Source organism: Sinocyclocheilus grahami, unplaced genomic scaffold (assembly GCF_001515645.1).
Source record: "Sinocyclocheilus grahami isolate Dianchi unplaced genomic scaffold, SAMN03320097.WGS_v1.1 scaffold356.1, whole genome shotgun sequence".
NCBI classification, from domain to species: domain Eukaryota; kingdom Metazoa; phylum Chordata; class Actinopteri; order Cypriniformes; family Cyprinidae; genus Sinocyclocheilus; species Sinocyclocheilus grahami.
In genome coordinates this window covers 1,618,754-1,637,375 of record NW_015505535.1, presented here as the reverse complement: position 1 = coordinate 1,637,375, position 18,622 = coordinate 1,618,754, and the positions used below count along the sequence as shown (strand labels likewise).

Below are 18,622 nucleotides of genomic sequence, written 5' to 3'. Positions count from 1 at the left end.
ACTAGACCGATCACATTAATATAAATCAAAACAGGATCATTTATGTGTAATTTATGAGATTTAATTCCCTGTCACACCATGTATTTACCACAAAATAATGGTGAACTATCATTTTAAATGATATAATGGCATTCATAATTATTTTATTACTTGTTAACATATCTCACGTATCAAATAAAAACAATGCTTTATATATTTTTTTATATTAAAAATATTTTCAAATGTTAATATTTAAATTAGCTTTTTATAGTAAAGTCATGTAGTTCACTCCTGAATGCTAAAGGCAGGAGTCCAAACCCTTGATGGTAAAGAAACGAACAGTTGAGAATACCCCAACATATCAGTTTTTATGAATTTAGTTTCAGATGTCACTATGTTTGTTTAAATGTAAAGTTTTCTTAAAATCACTTTTCTGCAATTGAGAAGGCACTTGTTTCCTAGAATGACTCAACAAGCATGTGTAATATTTCTGTCAAGTTATTACAATCAATGATGTGTTTCTACATCGGATGTGTGCGGTATGTTGCAACACAACAGAATAAAATATTGTGCATATTGTAAGCATATTGGAGCTGTCTACACTGCAAGCATGTCACGGTTTTAATTGACAGACACCTGGTACCTGTTTTTGACATGCTGCAGAACAACTTCTGTCACTTATTTCCGCGTCTGTCTAGGAAAAAAAAGAAGATTCATTTACAAAAAGCATGAACTGATTGCTATGGAATTTATTTGACATTTTCATTTTCTCAGCTTGGACTGACTAGTTTAGATTCGAACCATGTGTATATGAGTGATTCTATAATTGCAGGTACATTTGGTGTCTGAAGTCATTATTTTTTTTCTGCTCGTTTCAAATGGTTATATTTTTTATTATTTTAATACTGTGTTACTCATTGTTATGAATTACAAGATGTTGCAGTCTATAATATTTATATTTTTTGCAAAAAGTGTCTTAAATAGCTGAAAATCATAATTTCTTGTTGTCCAAATTAGTCATTTTTTCCATCATGTATCATTTTGTAATCAAAATATTTTATTGTACTTTTCTTTTTGTAATATTTCATTCAATTTATTTATAAAAGCCCTAAAGAGTCATTTACCTAATTCTACCACATTACTTTAAAAAAAAAAAAAAAAAAAAACTTTTTTCTTATAAAAATGTGTGTCCGTAAATCGTCAACTCTGTTACCGTACCATACTTTGCCTTTAAATTAGTGGAATTATCTCCCACAACTATGTAAGATACAGGAAATTATGTCACTTTCCCTCACTGTTATGATCTGAAGCACTGAAAAGTCTATGTGCTCTCTCTAAGAAAATATTTTAATCTAGAAGTTCTTAAACCAAGAGTTATTTTATAAAGTGTCAAATCTGTTACCACAATATCAAAAGGAAAACAGATTTTTTTTGTGTGTTATTTAAAAGTCTTTTAATCATGATTTCATTAGTACCATGTGTTCTTAGCATTTATGCTAGGAAGTGGAGTTTTTGGCGAAAAATATAGAAAACTGTCCATTCTGTTACTGTCAAACTTTGTTACCAAGGTAGAGTAACAATGCTGACAATGCGGTAACAGAATTGACAGTCCATCGGACAATTGTCAATTCTGTTACTTTACAATTCTGTTACTTAAAGGGTCAACTCTGTTTATGAACTATTTTCACAAAAAACAATACATTTGTTGTTTAAAATCCTAATAAACATTATTGATTTATTTCTGCACCCTTATAATATTTCAACAACATTTCTTTTTTTAACTGGATATTGTATATAATACATTTTCAGATGAAAAATATTTGCTCCAAGTGGACGGTTCTGTGAAGACATAGGTCTTTTTTTTATTTTAAAGTTATGCATAGGTGAAATATTATCTCAGTTTCAAGTGATGGAATGTAAGGACTGTTTGTCTAATGAAACAAGAAGGATTTTTCCTGTTATGATTTATTGTTATTTCTACACATTGGCTAATTTGTTGACAAACAGTACCATAAAGACATCTGTTTTTTCATTAAAAGTACAAAAAGGAAGTAACTTGTGTTTGGCAAGCACTGAATTATTAAAATTAAATATGTTTTCAATAAGATACTGAAAAAAAATCTGTTAGTGAAAAGTTTTTTTCTTAACTTTCTGCAATGCCAATTGTTTCTCCAATTATAGAATCACCCGCATGCAGATTGGTTATTCTAAAATAGCCTGTATAATAAAGGAAACTTACCCCTTTAACTGTTGCTGAAGTCTGGAGCTCGCAGCTGATTGGTTTGTGGTTAGTGAACATTCTCACAGTGTTGACAGACTCAAGCTGCTGCTATGTAGATTCAGGCACTTCCAGTGTAGACGAGGTGTGACAGTTTCTGCGTTTGCCAGCTCTAATGATTGATGTGTCTATATGTGTGTTTGTGTATGACTGCAGTGATCTTTATCACGTCTACTATCACGAAGGACCCAGTCACAGGTCTGTCCAGTACTTCTTCCCGTCTGCAGTACACAGCTAGGAAAGAGGATGTAGAATCTCAATTCACCTGCACGGCAAAGCATGAGATGGGCCCCGACCAGGTTTCAGAACCCGAGACCTTCCCAATTCATTGTAAGTAACTTAATTCCAGCGAAGTACATACTAAACAGTACTTTTCTGACACTACCATTGAAAAAAAATTGTCGGAGTCGGACCTTTTTCCGATCCTGTCCCCCCTCTCTCTTTTCCACTTTGCTTCCTGTCTCATATATTGGCCTATCCTAAAAAAAAAGGCAAAAATTGGTCTGACATTTTTTTATGTTATTCAAATAAGTCTTCTATGTTCACCAAGGTTGCAGTTATTTGATCGAAATACAGCAAAAACACAATATTGTGAAAGATTATTACTTTCTAAGAGAGATTTTCCATTTTAATATATTTTAAAATGTAATTTATTCCTGTGATGGCAAAGCCGAATTTTCAGCATCATTACTGCAGTCTTCAATGTCACATAATCCTTCAGAAATCATTCATTTCTTATTATCAGTGTTCAAAACAGATGCTTTAATTTATTTTTTTAGGATTCTTTGATGAATGAAAAAGAATAGCATTTATTTGAAGTAGAAATCTTTGGTAACATTATAAAATGTCTTTACTGTCACTTTTGATCTAAATAAAGAATTAATAAAGAATTAATTTGTTTCAGCAGCAACAAAACAAACCAACAAATAAATAAATCTTACTGATTCCAAACTTTTGAATGGTTTGTTTTATCATATTTTTATTAATAATAATTATTATTATAATAATTATTATTATTATTAAATTAATTACTTATTATTATATTTAGCTAATGATTTTATCTAAAGTAACCTAGAAATATAAATATTACAAGCAATGTATAAGCCAAAAGCCAATGATTTTTATTATCACATCTGTCTAAATAGAATTGGTGCATAAGAGTCTTGCGCTTGTGCTTAATTGCATGCTTCTTTTTTTTGGTATTTACGTACAGTAGCAGTGTGTGCCAGTATTTTATATCATCTTATTTATAATTTGATGCTACCCAGTCCTTTAATATCATTAAATTCTCTTCAGGTAAAATGTCTTATTGTGCCAGTGGATTTAGGTTACTTTACATGGCTACTTGTACATAAACCAGCTCCCTCTAGGGGCAGATCTGCCATATTAGCTCAGAGATGAAAACGAATTGGGATTGGGTTGGTAGTCAAGCGCTGGGGCTTTGTCTCTTCCTGAGATAATGTTTTGATGTGACACATGCTGTGCCTAGCGCTTTGATGCTTTATTTGTTTGATTTTACAGCTGGTTTGAGGGATCCGTGTTCACGGGTGCCTGCATATCTGTACATCACCTAGTACATGAAGCCATCTCATGAGTCCTGAACCTTGAATTGAAGGTCTCAGCTGGTAGCCAGGCTCAATTTGATGTTTTTTTCTAGGTCTTGTCAGGCATAATGCCGGTAACCAAGTCTGCTGTAGTATCTCTCTCTCTCTCTCTCTCTCTCTCTCTCTCTTATCTGAATTCTGAGAGGTTTGTTCAGTGCCTCGGGGTGAAGATGGGATGTGAAATGCTCTGTGGCTGCTGGGCTAGAAAACGAGGGCGAGAATGAGAGACTGCAAATGGTTGTGGAAATGAAGGCGTTTAAGCCCCTTGGGGTCTGCAGAATGGCACGGTGTCTTAGAGAATGCTTTTTTAGTTGCTTGCTACATGTTGATATGGAAAGTCACACCGAATCCGTGCAAAGACAGCCGTGTTCCTCAGGCTCACTTCTGTTCTCGCTAATGTTGGTTTTCTCTTTATTTCTCTTTAAGACCCTACTGAGAAGGTGAGTCTACAGGTTATTTCTCAGAGCCCCATTAGGGAAGGTGATGATGTGACACTGAAATGCCAGGCGGATGGAAACCCACCTCCTACCAGCTTCAACTTCAACATTAAGGTGAGAGATCACCGGCCGTGTCCACAGCAACCACGCTGGTCTTTCATCTCCGAGGTCCTGCTGTCTGCCCTGTATTATTCTCTACAAGTTAATTACACCGGCTCCCTCTCTCTCTCTCTCTCTCTCTCACCCTCTTTAGGGCAAGAAGGTCACGGTGACGGACAAGGATGTTTATACTCTGACTGGCGTTACCCGAGCGGACAGTGGCATTTACAAGTGCTCCCTGCTTGACAACGATGTGATGGAGTCCACTCAGTTTGTCACCGTGAGCTGTGAGGGGATGAGCGATGTGCTCTATTTCTCGGTCTCTCTCATCTCTCCCTTAGGGCATCTACACACTAGAGAAAGACCTGATGGAGCATTTGACAGATATGGGAAGATATTTTTGACATGTTGAAAAGATAGAAAATTTAAAAATCAAGCGGTAATACAGATAATTGGATTTCAAAATGCATTCTCTGCAATCTGTTGGTCATAATTGCAAGTTTCTCAACATATGGTCACATGAATATAATATAATATTTATTTATAATTATTTACTTAATCTGGCAACCGACACATGCTTTCTCCATTGAGGAAAAAAGTGTCAGGTTTTCTGAAAACACGGTTAACGTGTGCCTCGATGTTTAGTGATATCTGGTGCGGTATTATTCTCAAAGAATCGTCTAATACAGCCAGCCTGTGTTCATTGACAATGTACTGTAGCTTGTGTTCTTCTTCTTGGCAATGAACTGTAATAAATTCAAATCCAAAACATGTATTCTCAACTAAATGACACACACATTTTAGCCAGCCTGCTGCAAATTACCATCTAACCTGCTAGCATACTGTTTGCATTTATGGATCATGAATAAATGCAAATGCATTGAAAATTCTAGCCTTGAAAAAAAATTACAAGCATTTTCTGGGGAAAATATTACCTATTCACTATATTTTAGTTTCATTTTACCAGTTTTCTGTTTGTGGAATGTATTAATATGAATAAGAAACTCACCAGGGAAGCAGAGGAGTAAAAAAATTGTACTGAGCCTTTATCATGTTTTTGTAATACCTAAAAAAAAATTACCTACATTTTCGTAGCTAAATATTTCAGGCAATTACAGCACAGACCCATCAGTTATAGGTACACTTTAGAACATTAAGCATCATTTATTTGATTATTTGGGCTTAAAAGATCCAAAGTGTAAAATCTAACAACATTAGCTCAACCAAACTCAAGCTATTGTTTGCGCCAATGTTGCTGTAGAGTCAAGCCTGAAGAAACTGACTCAGCCGTTGAACAAATGAGCAGCCGGAGTTCACCAAACTTTTCCTTTCCAATTAATTCCTTCCTTTATAGTATGAATTAATGCACGAGCGAAACGTTAATCAAATCTATCTTCAGCGGGATTAGGGAAGGGGGCGGGACAGCAGGCAGACAGCTTAATTAGGAGTTTTTGAGGCTGCTACAGTCTCCAGCTCGCTGATAAGCTCACACACTCTGGCCTTTCAATAATTCTCATTGAGGTGAGAGTGTGTGTGTCTGTTTGGTTTAAAAGGCCTGATGATCTCCATAATGTGGATTTAGTGACGCTTCGGTTTGGAGACTCAAATGTATTTCACGGCGTCTGTGTGGCGCGATTTCAACGCTGGTGGCATCTCAGCTGTCCATGTGTGGATAGAAAACAATTGCTCAGGCGAGAATAAGGGTGTGCGAGGAGGGCCTTAACGTTCTGAGTTGGTGAAGAAATGTGATGCGTTTCAGCCTCTTCAGTGGTTGAAATATTTTTAGGACAGGTGTACAAAAAAGGAGCCTGCAGCAGACTGATACACGCTTGTCATCTCTCCTTACTTTCTGTCTTTTTTTTCAGTTCTGGATGTAAGCCTCACTCCTACAGGCAAGGTGTTAAAGAAGCTCGGGGAAAACTTGATGGTGTCGTTGGAAAAGAACACCTCTTCTGAAGCAAAAGTGACATGGACTAAGGTACGAGATTGCAGGGAGTCTAACCGACCTGGGTTAGGTTTATTTAGCCATGCTAATCAAACAACTCTTTCGATTTCTCCAGGATAACCGTAAACTAGACAAACTGCCCGACTTTTCGAAGTTGACATATAGTGATGCAGGCCTCTATGTGTGTGACGTGTCCATTGAAGGAATCAAACGCAGTTTGTCCTTTGAGCTTACTGTGGAAGGTAGGACTTATTATACACACTTTTAATATTTTTACATTTTATAAATCGTTTGTATTTGAAACATTCTATTAATATATGTATGTGTTTGTGAATATAAACACACATTTTATTTTATTACTTTATACATTTTAATTTTATACACACACACACACACACACACACACACATATATATATATATATATATATATATATATACTTACTTCATAATAAACTACACATAATAAATATACACATATATGTATGTGTTTGTGAATATAAACACACATTTTATTTTATTACTTTATACATTTTAATTTTATACACACACACACACACACACACACACACATATATATATATATATATATATATATATACTTACTTCATAATAAACTACACATAATAAATATACACAGTACCCATACATATATGTAAACAAAAACTTTTATTTTGAATGCGATTAATCATTTAACAGCACTAATTTCTATATATTGTGTATTGATATATTTACTATATAATTTATATATATATAATTTTTAAATGTATGTATGTGTGTATATATATATATATATATATATATATACAGTATATATATATATGTGTACACACAATGTATGAAAGCATAAAAATTATATTATTTCTAGGTATTCCTAAAATTACAAGTCTGACAAAGCATCGCAGCAATGACGGCAAACACAAAGTCTTGACGTGTGAGGCAGAAGGTTCGCCTAAACCTGATGTACAGTGGAGTGTCAACGGAACTAACGTGAGTCACTATCACTGTCAGACTAAATATAGATCTGAATCTGATCTGATTTATATCATCATGTTGTAGACATTACTCTTGTCCCAAAAGAACCTTGCATCTTGTACTTTTTTATGCAAGAAGGAAAGATGCCCAGATATTTAACTCGGTTCTGGTCTAGACAAGATGAAAGGTGCACAGGTGTTTGAAGTCACAGGTTTTCAGCACCCAGAAGCGAAGAGCCAACTTTCAATTTACGTTAAAAAGGGAACAGATGTCCAGGGACGGAAATGTCTGGAATCGCACACAAAGAATTTTTATTCGTCCTGTGTTCCACAGACTGACGGCTCTGGTATTTGGTTGCGAGCAACTTTGCCTTTGTTTCTTGCTTTTTTTATTTTGACAAGAAGCGAATTTCCACAGAGGCACGTCTTGCCACCCTCCCAAATGCCTTTGAGGGAAGGTGATTTCCACTTATTGTGAGACTACAGCAAGGACATGAAAACAGGACAGTGAGGGCCGGGATGCCAAAGCAGGACACCAAAAACTAGTCTGTGTTGGTTACCCCAGATATCCTAGACATAGTTTGTGTGTGTGTCCCATAAGTCACAGTGTTTTGGTTTTGTTACTGAGTGGTCTGATTGACACTCGTCTTTCTCTTTCACTCTCAGAGTACCACAGGCTCACCATGATGCAAATACTCATGCAGTTAGCTCTTTTCTGCTTCTCAGTGTCTGGCCGGTCTCTGTGGATGCATTTCAAATAAATGACTTTAGATTTGGTGTTTTGTATTAGTTTGCTTCCAACAGGATTATAAAGTCACACCCTGTGTACAGTCATGGCCAAAAGTTTTGGCAGTGGCATCATTTTTTTTGCAAAGTTTGCTGCTTAAGCTGTTGTGGAGTTCATTCACATTGTTTCTAGATTATTGTGTAGAGTGATCAGATGCATTTTTAATAATTCCTAAAAGCTTCATTTGCCAAAAAATGAACTTTTCACACAAAAAAAACTAATTTCACTGTTTTTTTATCCTTACACAAAATGACCAGCTAACATTAATTGACTAATCATATCAGCAGCACATGTGAAAGTATGAATGAGTACTAGTGAAATTAATCACTATCATAGTAATGATTGGTTACCTCCAAAGAAACACATGCAGCCATCATCGCTTTGCATCAAAATCGCCTCACATGCAAGGAAATTGCTACAAAGAATATTGAAATAGTGCCAGAACCGTCTCCTCCTGAGGAGTCAGCTACAGAATCGTGTCACCAGCAGTGCAGAGCTTGCTCAGGAATGGCAGCAGGTTGGTGTGAGAGCATCTGCACGCACAGTGAGGCCAAGACTTTTGGACAACGGCCTGGAGTCAAGAAGGGCAGCAAAGAAGCCACTTCTCTCCAAGAAAAACCTCAAGGACAGACTGCAGGAAGTACAAGGATTGGACAACAGAAGACTGGTGCAAAGTTATTTCCTCTGATGAAGCGCCCTTCCGACTGTTTGGGACATCTGGAAAATCGAGCAGTGAAGCATCCTGAGACCATCCATGTGTGGGGTTGCTTTTCAACCAAGGGAGTGGACGCTCTCATAATTCTGCCCAAAAACACAGCCATGAATAAAGAATGGTATCAAAACGTCCTGCAAGAGCGACTTCTTCCAAAGATCCATGAGCAATTTGGTGATGATCCGTGCATTTTCCAGCATGATGGAGCACCATGTCACAAAGCAAGAGTGATAAAGCAGTGGCTCGAAGATCATTGCACTCACATTTTGGATCCGTGGCCAGGCAACTCCCCGGATCTCAATCCCATAGAGAACCTGTGGTCAGTCCTCAAAAGGCGAGTGGACAAGCAGAAGCCCACAAATTCAACTCCGAGAACTAATAAGGCAAGAATGGATCTCCATCAGTCAGGATTTGGCCCAGAAGCTAATATCCAGCATGCCAGAGTAAATTGCAGAGGTTATTAAGAACAAGGGTCAACACTGTAAATATTGACTCATTATATGAGTAAAATCCAAAACATGCGAGTTAGTCTTCCTAGTGTTGTTACACATTTAGTTTATGTTGTACATTACAGAATACAGCTGTATAAAATAATCTTAAAAACAATATGTACTTTCAAAGAAACAGTAATTAATCCAACAGTAAAACAAAAAAAAACATTTTGATTAATTTGATATCAATTCTTACACGCTTCTCCTAATTTCAGATAACTGAATTTTGAATGATATGTAGTTATGTTTTACCTTACTGTGAAAATGGATTTTATTTTAAGTAGTTAATAAAATCTGAAATGGATTTTAAAAATACACTTAGTTTTTTTATCCTTACACAAAATGACCAGCTAACATTAATTGACTAATCATATCAGCAGCACATGTGAAAGTATGAATGAGTACTAGTGAAATTAATCACTATCATAGTAATGATTGGTTACCTCCAAAGAAACACATGCAGCCATCATCGCTTTGCATCAAAATCGCCTCACATGCAAGGAAATTGCTACAAAGAATATTGAAATAGTGCCAGAACCGTCTCCTCCTGAGGAGTCAGCTACAGAATCGTGTCACCAGCAGTGCAGAGCTTGCTCAGGAATGGCAGCAGGTTGGTGTGAGAGCATCTGCACGCACAGTGAGGCCAAGACTTTTGGACAACGGCCTGGAGTCAAGAAGGGCAGCAAAGAAGCCACTTCTCTCCAAGAAAAACCTCAAGGACAGACTGCAGGAAGTACAAGGATTGGACAGCAGAAGACTGGTGCAAAGTTATTTTCTCTGATGAAGCTCCCTTCCGACTGTTTGGGACATCTGGAAAATCGAGCAGTGAAGCATCCTGAGACCATCCATGTGTGGGGTTGCTTTTCAACCAAGGGAGTGGACGCTCTCATAATTCTGCCCAAAAACACAGCCATGAATAAAGAATGGTATCAAAACGTCCTGCAAGAGCGACTTCTTCCAAAGATCCATGAGCAATTTGGTGATGATCCGTGCATTTTCCAGCATGATGGAGCACCATGTCACAAAGCAAGAGTGATAAAGCAGTGGCTCGAAGATCATTGCACTCACATTTTGGATCCGTGGCCAGGCAACTCCCCGGATCTCAATCCCATAGAGAACCTGTGGTCAGTCCTCAAAAGGCGAGTGGACAAGCAGAAGCCCACAAATTCAACTCCGAGAACTAATAAGGCAAGAATGGATCTCCATCAGTCAGGATTTGGCCCAGAAGCTAATATCCAGCATGCCAGAGTAAATTGCAGAGGTTATTAAGAACAAGGGTCAACACTGTAAATATTGACTCATTATATGAGTAAAATCCAAAACATGCGAGTTAGTCTTCCTAGTGTTGTTACACATTTAGTTTATGTTGTACATTACAGAATACAGCTGTATAAAATAATCTTAAAAACAATATGTACTTTCAAAGAAACAGTAATTAATCCAACAGTAAAACAAAAAAAAACATTTTGATTAATTTGATATCAATTCTTACACGCTTCTCCTAATTTCAGATAACTGAATTTTGAATGATATGTAGTTATGTTTTACCTTACTGTGAAAATGGATTTTATTTTAAGTAGTTAATAAAATCTGAAATGGATTTTAAAAATACACTTAAAAGACTGGAGTAGCTAATGGCTGCTGGCCATCATAGGAATAAATCTATTAAAATAGAAAACATTTATTTTAAATTGTTTTAGTATTTCACAATATTATTGCTTTTACAGTATTTTCGATCAAATAAATGCAACTTTGGTAGGCATAGCCTAATCTGAGGCTTCCTTCATTAAAAAAAAAAAAGTTTTTGAACGACAGTGTATAATAATAAACTTGTGTTTATATGAAATAAATCATGAAGTACACAATTTACTATTCATCTGGACTTGATTGTATTTTAATGGCTGCTTATTTCTTGTATATTTTGCTTTGTGATCCTGTAGATCGCAGTGCTGGTATCAGTACGTTAGCTAACGCTATGCGCTCACTGTCTGCCTTAATGACACGTATATTGAAGTGTGTGACGAAGACTCATTTAGTGTGATTACTGACACACATTGCACTCGTTTTTCCCGACCCTGAGGTGTGTGTGTGTTTTCTGTGAGACTTTCCATTAGCGCTGGGTGTGGTGGTGGTGCTGGCTTTATGATAATAAATGAGCTGAGGATCATTAGCGCCGTCTAATGGAGAGGTGTATTAAATAGCCCCTTAAGCAAACAGGTCCGATAATGAAACCAACTTTGTTCTTGCTGACTCTTGCTTACAGGGCCGTTTCTAGGCATAGGCGAGCTAGGCGGTCGCCTAGGGCGCCACCAACTGAAGGGGCGCAAATGAGCGCACGTACTGGCACTTTTAGCAGGGTTGTGATAAAGAGTGGTGGTCACCCTGAAACATGACTGCCGCCCCCACTGGATCCCCCAACATCATTGGGCTAGAGTAGGCTACTGTCAATCTGACGATGCCTGTATGCCACTAGATTAGAGTGCTGTCAATTGCTGCCTGATTGTTGCATGCAAAGTTTGCATTTGGAGCACTCAACAACACCATTAGATCAGTGGGCTCTGTCAGTGCTTTGGCAAGGTTTTTTTTGTTTTCCATGCAATAAAGCTAAGTTCAAAGGCCAATTTAAAATATTGGTACAGTAAATAAAGTGCACAAAATCAGTATTTTGTTTAGGCAGTATTTGTGGCACTTTTGTGGCACATTTGTCAAAATATTTGTGGCAAATTTGTCCAAAAGCTGTGTGTTTTTTGCGCCAATGCATTGTTAAAGGATCAGCGTGTCATGTAATATTCCCATATAAACTTTAACATCCAATTAAAAAATATTTGTATAGTAAAATTCGCTAATTCAGGAGATCAATACATTCTTTATTAGACCGCTTTGTCGAGTTAAATGCATTCTTACGGAGGTGTCGAAATGCTGAATCAATTCATTCACTTCCAACAGCGCTTAATGGGAGCAGCGTCATAGAGGGCAGAGCGTCACGTTATTTAAAGGGGACGTTAACACGTTAACGAGTAGCAAATGATTAAGTAGTTGCATTGGTTACTTTTATGCCACTGATAAAGCTTTTATATGTAGTTTGGGGTAACAAAGGGGTTTTATAGGTTTGACTGAAATAATAATGCAATAACTGACACTTTAAATCAATGTTTCAAGAAACAACAACAAAAAAATTGAACAAAAAACAGATGAAGACAAAAAAGTAGCCATTGATAATATCTAAACAATATGTAGTAGTATAGTATATAGTATCCAAATCAAAATGTAATCAAATTAATTTATGCGTGATTTATGTGTAAATTATGTGCAATGTCTTAGCCACTAGAGATTGTTATATAGGGCTATACCAGCATCTAGTGGCAACACAATGATATTACAAATACTAAATTGTGCAAAATGTTTATCTTAACAGTCAATTTACAAATAATGCATTCAGATTTGTGGAACTCAATGCACTGAATCTCCACAAATTTGTGTCGTTACTATGACAACCAATTTGAATGTGACAAGCAACTGGTGTCTGAAAAGAATTATGTATATATATAATTTGGGGGGGGGGGGGGGGGGACAATAGGTATTTCAATAGGTATTATTCAAATTGGCTAGAAACGGCCCTGCTTGCTTATTTGTATTTTTAATATAAAGTTAATAATCTGGTTATAAAATGTCATTTAAAAAATAACTGCAATTGTTGTTGTCCTGCAGGATGAAATGTCATATGTCAATGGGAAGGCCACATACAAACTGACCGTAGTGCCCAGTAAGAACCTCACCGTCAGCTGTTTTGTGACCAATAAACTCGGTGAGGACACGAAGGAGATCAGCGTGTTTTCTCGTAAGTACTGAACGCGCTAAAGGGGTTTCCCGCTGTGAGAACGCTTACTAACCACTCAATCGACCCCTTTAAAAAGGCTCATATTATAGGGCTGTCAAGAACATATTTAGATTAAAAAGAACCATTATCTTACATATTTGACATGGTTAATAACAAGTGGTTTGAGAGCGAGAATTAGCTAATCTAATAAAGAATTAGCATTATTGATGTACAATTTGTGTCTTATTTTACGTTTTTTTAGTGGCACAAATAATACTAGTTTGACAGCCCTGATAAGTAAATGCCGTATCTAACATTCTCTTATGTGCATGTGAGGAGATTGGTAAAGCTAGCATGTTCCACACAGGTTTGCCTGATGCACCAGTCAAATGCAGGGTGATTTAGTGGCCTTTTACTATATTAGTATTATTAGTGTCCTGGTGTGAACACTGGAAAGACAGGGCTGGCTGCTCTCTCTCAGGTCCTGTTGTTCACTCACAGGGCATGAGACGCTCTCTTTCTTGTTTTTGGCTTTGGCTCGGGTTTTGTTTGTCTGTGTCAGGGTGCTTGGACTGCAGTCTCTTATCCTCCTCCTTTCTTTCTGACCACTATCGCATGCTTGTGGTCATCTTCCTTACTAGAATCTGATTGGACAATACTCACTTCTGATTTAAATTGGTTTTGCATCTAAACCACAGTTGGGTGGTGGCTTTTCTTCACACCAAATTTGTCATAAATGCCAGTTTGATTTAATTTTGCACCCGAAGTTAATTTGATTTTATATCTGATTTCAGTATTTGAGGAGGACACGTCCAAACCAGGTAAGATCATCTGATTTCATTCACTTGAATTTCACTTAAAATGAAGTAAAGGTTAAGATCATGAGTCGGAGGGTGTCCAGCATCCTGACATCATGCAAACTTTGTGCCTTCACGTCTTTTCATTGTTTCTTTTAGCTGTCATACCTGAAAAAATGTCATCTTGAAATAATCCCAGTTTTAATTTTTCTCAAATAGCAGATTTAGATTTCCCAGCATTGCCTTTCCCTGTGAAGAGTCATCATAATGCTTCAGAAGAATTCATAACGTGTTTATCTGTCCATCGCATTTAGAGAAAAACGAAGACGGCGCTGAGCAGGCCAAAGTGATTGTGGGTGTCGTGGTTGGACTCCTTGTAGCCGCTGCTTTGGTGGGACTCACCTACTGGCTCTATATCAAGAAAACAAGGTAAGATGCAACATGACATCTCAAAAATAAGCCGAGTATGAGAAAGCAGAGTATATTTCATTGCCTACATTTAAATTACCACCTGTACAGATGAAGTACATATGATTGCAGTAGAAGTCACAGTATCTGCTGTTATACATCATCTTGATTTGTCCAGATTGACAAGAGAAGCAAGCGAGCCAGAAATGGTCTAGCCGCAAGAGCTCAGTTTGAAATGCGCTGAAAGATTAATCAAGGTAAAATTGTCCTGTTAGACAAGGCAGCTGGAAGACCGGCGAGAAGGAGACAGGCACTTCAGAGGAGAGTAAGAAACTGGAGGAGAACAATCATAAAGCAGATGTCTAAAAGAAGAGAGGGCCGTCAAAGAAGAACGAAGAAGGTGAGGATATTTTTGCTTGCAATTTTACAATTTCAAAGCTCAGAGCAGGGTGGAAAATTCACACCTGCCAAAACTGGGTGATACATAATAATATATATATATATATATATATATATTATATATTAGACTTTTCAGACGTGCGCTCCACTTAACCGAGCGTGGAAATGGTACAGGTGACAAGGGAGCTTCAGTAGAACATCAGTGAACTGAGGTCAGATGAGATGTCAGGCCATATGTCAGTAAAAACTAATTTTCCTCTCCTGACTGCCGTTATACTGTGCTTGTAAAACATGCTCTTTAATTGCACGCACAAATGCGCCGGCACGCTGTATATCATTTCATATTATAGCACAATTATATATACAGTAAAAGGTGAGAAAACACAATGCGTGTCAGATCCGCGTCACGTTTAACAGCGGCAGCTCTTAAAGAAATAGCAGCCAAATAACCTAATAACTAGCTGCTGTGATGTCTGTTCATCAAAGAACAAAAGAAAAATAGAGGAAATCTATAACTTTTGTAGCTTTAAGGATTCATCTATATTTAATTTAGAATTTAGTGTTTGATAACTTTATTCAATTTCTGTATATTTCCTACTTTTATGTTAAGATGGTTTTAAGTTAAATTAAAAGTTATTTGTTAAAGTGTAATGTTCAAATTTATATCTCTCATTTATACTGTAATGTTGAATGGCTATAATCAATGGTCAGTTTCATAGAGACATTTGTATCAGTGATACTCGCCTTCAGTCATTAAAAAGATGCCACTAAACAAATATAAAAATATATACTGTCTTTATGTTGTTTGTACATTGATTTGAATATTGCATGTGAAATTGCTGCAATATAAAAGTATATTTAAAAATGTAATGTAAGGTTTATTTTAGATTTTTTTTTTTATATATATATGTGTGTGTGTGAGACCCTGGACCACAAAACCAGTAGCACACACATCATCTGAAAGCTGAATAAATAAGCTTTCCATTGATGTATAAATTTCAATTTAAAAAAATTGACCCTAATGACTGGTTTTGTGGTCCAGGGTCACACACACACACACACACACACACACACATAATACTTGAAACAACATAAAAACCCATTTCAAATTATTGTTTGAGCATCGTATATGTGTTTCCATGTTGTGTTTCCATTTATATTTTGGGGGAGTTACAGTGGGATCCAAAAGTCTCAGACCACATTTTTCATTTCACATTTCACCATATTTAATATTTTAGTTTTCATATGAAAAATGACAGTAAAAATATTTATTTGCTATAGATTCCCATCCTGTGGCACAATATATATATATATATATATATATATATATATATAAATATAAATGTTGTCACAAATATTGCAGGTTATTGTTACTCACAGTATCATATACAAGTTAAAGGGATAGTTCACCCAAAAATGAAAATTCTGTCATTAATTACTCACCCTCATGTCGTTCCAAACCCGTAAAACCTTCATTCATCTTCGGAACACAAATGAAGATATTTTTGATAAAATCCGAGTAAGTAACGGAATATCGACTTTATCAACAGTTCTACTCTCCACGGGATGATTAGGAGAAGAGTTGTTGAATGAAGTTATTTTTGTTTTCTTTGCGCATAAAAGTATTTTCGTAGCTTTATAAAATTACAGTTGAACCGCTGATGTCACATGGACTATTTTATCGATGTCCTTGCTACGTTTCTGGACCTTGATCATGGTAGTAACCTTGCTGTCTATGCAGGGTCTGAGAGCTCTTGTATTTCATCAAAAATATATTAATTTGTGTTCTGAAGATGAACGAAGGTCTTACGGGTTTAGAACGACATGAAGGCGAGTAATTAATGACAGAATTTTCAGTTTTGGGTGAACTATCCCGTTTCCACTTCCCACAAATAGGTAAGGAACATTGTGACTTTTCTGATCCTCATGTTCTCGTTTTGGTGGCTTAATGTGAGGAATCTTTCATTTATACCACCAAATGGAGAACTTGGAAAAAAACTGGTACATTTTTCACTGAGGTAAAAGACGTTAAAACAGAGTCACACGTGAGTCACGACAGATGTTTTCTTTTGAAGACAGTTGTGCACGTCTTTCAACTGAATCACGCACATCACAGTGAGGTGTTAAGACTTTCATTATTACAATGTGATGTAAACAATGTAGTATATTACAGTAGCTAATAAAGGTGCAATATTGAGTACGCCAACTCAATATTTTGATGTCAGGCTATTCTTATCTTCTCATCTTTTCTAATCACATTCTTTGTTTGTGTTTGTATACCAGAAATGAACCAGGAAAGAGGCCTTGTCACATGGAATGTGCAGTACTACACACTTCAATCATCTAATTCCAGACATCTGATTGGACAGCGCCTCCGTCGGGCTGCTCGTGCGTGTCACGCATCACAGAATGTTTTCAGAATATTTCCTATTCCAAATGAACTGTTTGTTAAAAAAAGAAAAAGAGAAAGAAAATACCCCACCACGATTCAAAAGTGTAAAAGAGAAAACCACTTGTATTGTAAATTTAGTCTGCACTGAGGACTGCATTTATTTTTGATCGATTCTGACTTTTCTTTTGTGTTCCCAGTGAATGTTCTCGTGTCATGCGCATTGCTAATGTGGTGGGCACAGCTGTTTTGTTCCCCCTCTAGTTAAAAAATAATAATGTAAATTCGCTGTACACTTTTTAGGCCTGTGTAAATACGGTGAGTGCGTTCACTATTTAACGTTGGGATTATTTAAAAAAAAATAACGGATAATAATGGATTTTGAGACTGTGTGTTGATATTGCACAGTCCCTCATCGAAAACTCCTAAGATCGCGGTCGGATGCTGGAAGAATGATGAATTCACTGCTGTTACACCTCTGTTTGCTCATGTTTTATTTATTGGTACCTCTTTATGTCACTGTCCTATGACATCTATGTTATTTCCTGTAGTTCGAAGTGGCTAAGTAGTGAAAACAGGTTTAGAAATGTAGAGTTTTTCTGCTACACCCAGTGGCCTTCAGGTTGCATTGCATGATGGCATAGTTGTAGGGCTCTGAGCTCAGCAGAACACGGCCCGCTAGAGTTTAACGTAGACGTGACTTGCATATAGTATAAACAAGCAAACATCCACTCTTGGTATCAGACTGGGTGGTAGCGACCTTGCATGCAGAGCCTTTATTTTTTGATTGGAAGTAAATATAAAAGAATAGCCCCATGATTCTGCCTTAACAGAAAGAGTGAGTATTGGAAGGCAAACTTCAGTCAGTATGTTAATGTGAAACTTCACTGTATAGCCTTTCAGTTTTGCACTTCCCTCAGACTACAAAAACTGCATTCCTTTTTTTTTAACATCATTTTTTGTATGTACGATGTTTGTCAGGTTGATGTCCGACACTGTAGTCTTTAAGGATGGGTTCCGTTCATTGTGGTCTGAAGAAGCTGTAAATATGTTTGAATGTCTTGCTTGTGTTTGGCTATTTATAATGTGTGAGAAATGCAAGGTTATCTGTGCTTCTGCTTAGTCACTAAAGAGACCCTTTTTATTTAAAATGTAATCTCACTTTGTCACGCATTTTCAGTTTCGTCTCCACAAACAAGTGTTTTGAATGTCCATGTTTAGCGTAACCATCTCGCATATTTTGAACCATCAGGTCAGCAGTGAAACCAAAGAGGGTAACCGCAAAAGAAGGCCATAAAGTATTGTAAATACTGACTTTTGTTTTTGTACTTTTGTTGACAATAAAAGTGTACATTTTGAAGTAAGTTTCTGGGGGTTTTGTCCACTCACAACAATTACAACAAAAAAAAACACACGTAGCAGATGTTAATACTGGCTTTTATAAAATGTTTTTTTTTCTCCACAAGAACAGATCACGGGTTACCAACATTACTGAAAGAAGAAAATA

General features: G+C 36.6%; 1 protein-coding gene across 2 annotated transcripts in view; it reads left to right on the top strand.

The window, feature by feature from the left end:
• alcama (activated leukocyte cell adhesion molecule a) overlaps positions 1–18,475 on the top strand; it is a 79,391-nt gene extending 60,916 nt beyond the window's left edge. The window contains exons 6-16 of one of the 2 annotated variants that reach the window (XM_016229734.1): positions 2,414–2,587; positions 4,288–4,412; positions 4,552–4,684; positions 6,263–6,375; positions 6,458–6,584; positions 7,210–7,331; positions 13,014–13,143; positions 13,917–13,943; positions 14,234–14,348; positions 14,603–14,727; positions 17,010–18,475. In XM_016229734.1, the coding sequence (XP_016085220.1) occupies positions 2,414–2,587; positions 4,288–4,412; positions 4,552–4,684; positions 6,263–6,375; positions 6,458–6,584; positions 7,210–7,331; positions 13,014–13,143; positions 13,917–13,943; positions 14,234–14,348; positions 14,603–14,693 (1,157 nt within the window). In that variant the 3' untranslated portion in view covers positions 14,694–14,727; positions 17,010–18,475. The remainder of the gene's footprint in view (positions 1–2,413; positions 2,588–4,287; positions 4,413–4,551; positions 4,685–6,262; positions 6,376–6,457; positions 6,585–7,209; positions 7,332–13,013; positions 13,144–13,916; positions 13,944–14,233; positions 14,349–14,602; positions 14,728–17,009) is intronic. The other variant, XM_016229735.1, reaches the window with a different exon arrangement.
• The last annotated feature ends 147 nt before the right edge of the window (positions 18,476–18,622 follow it).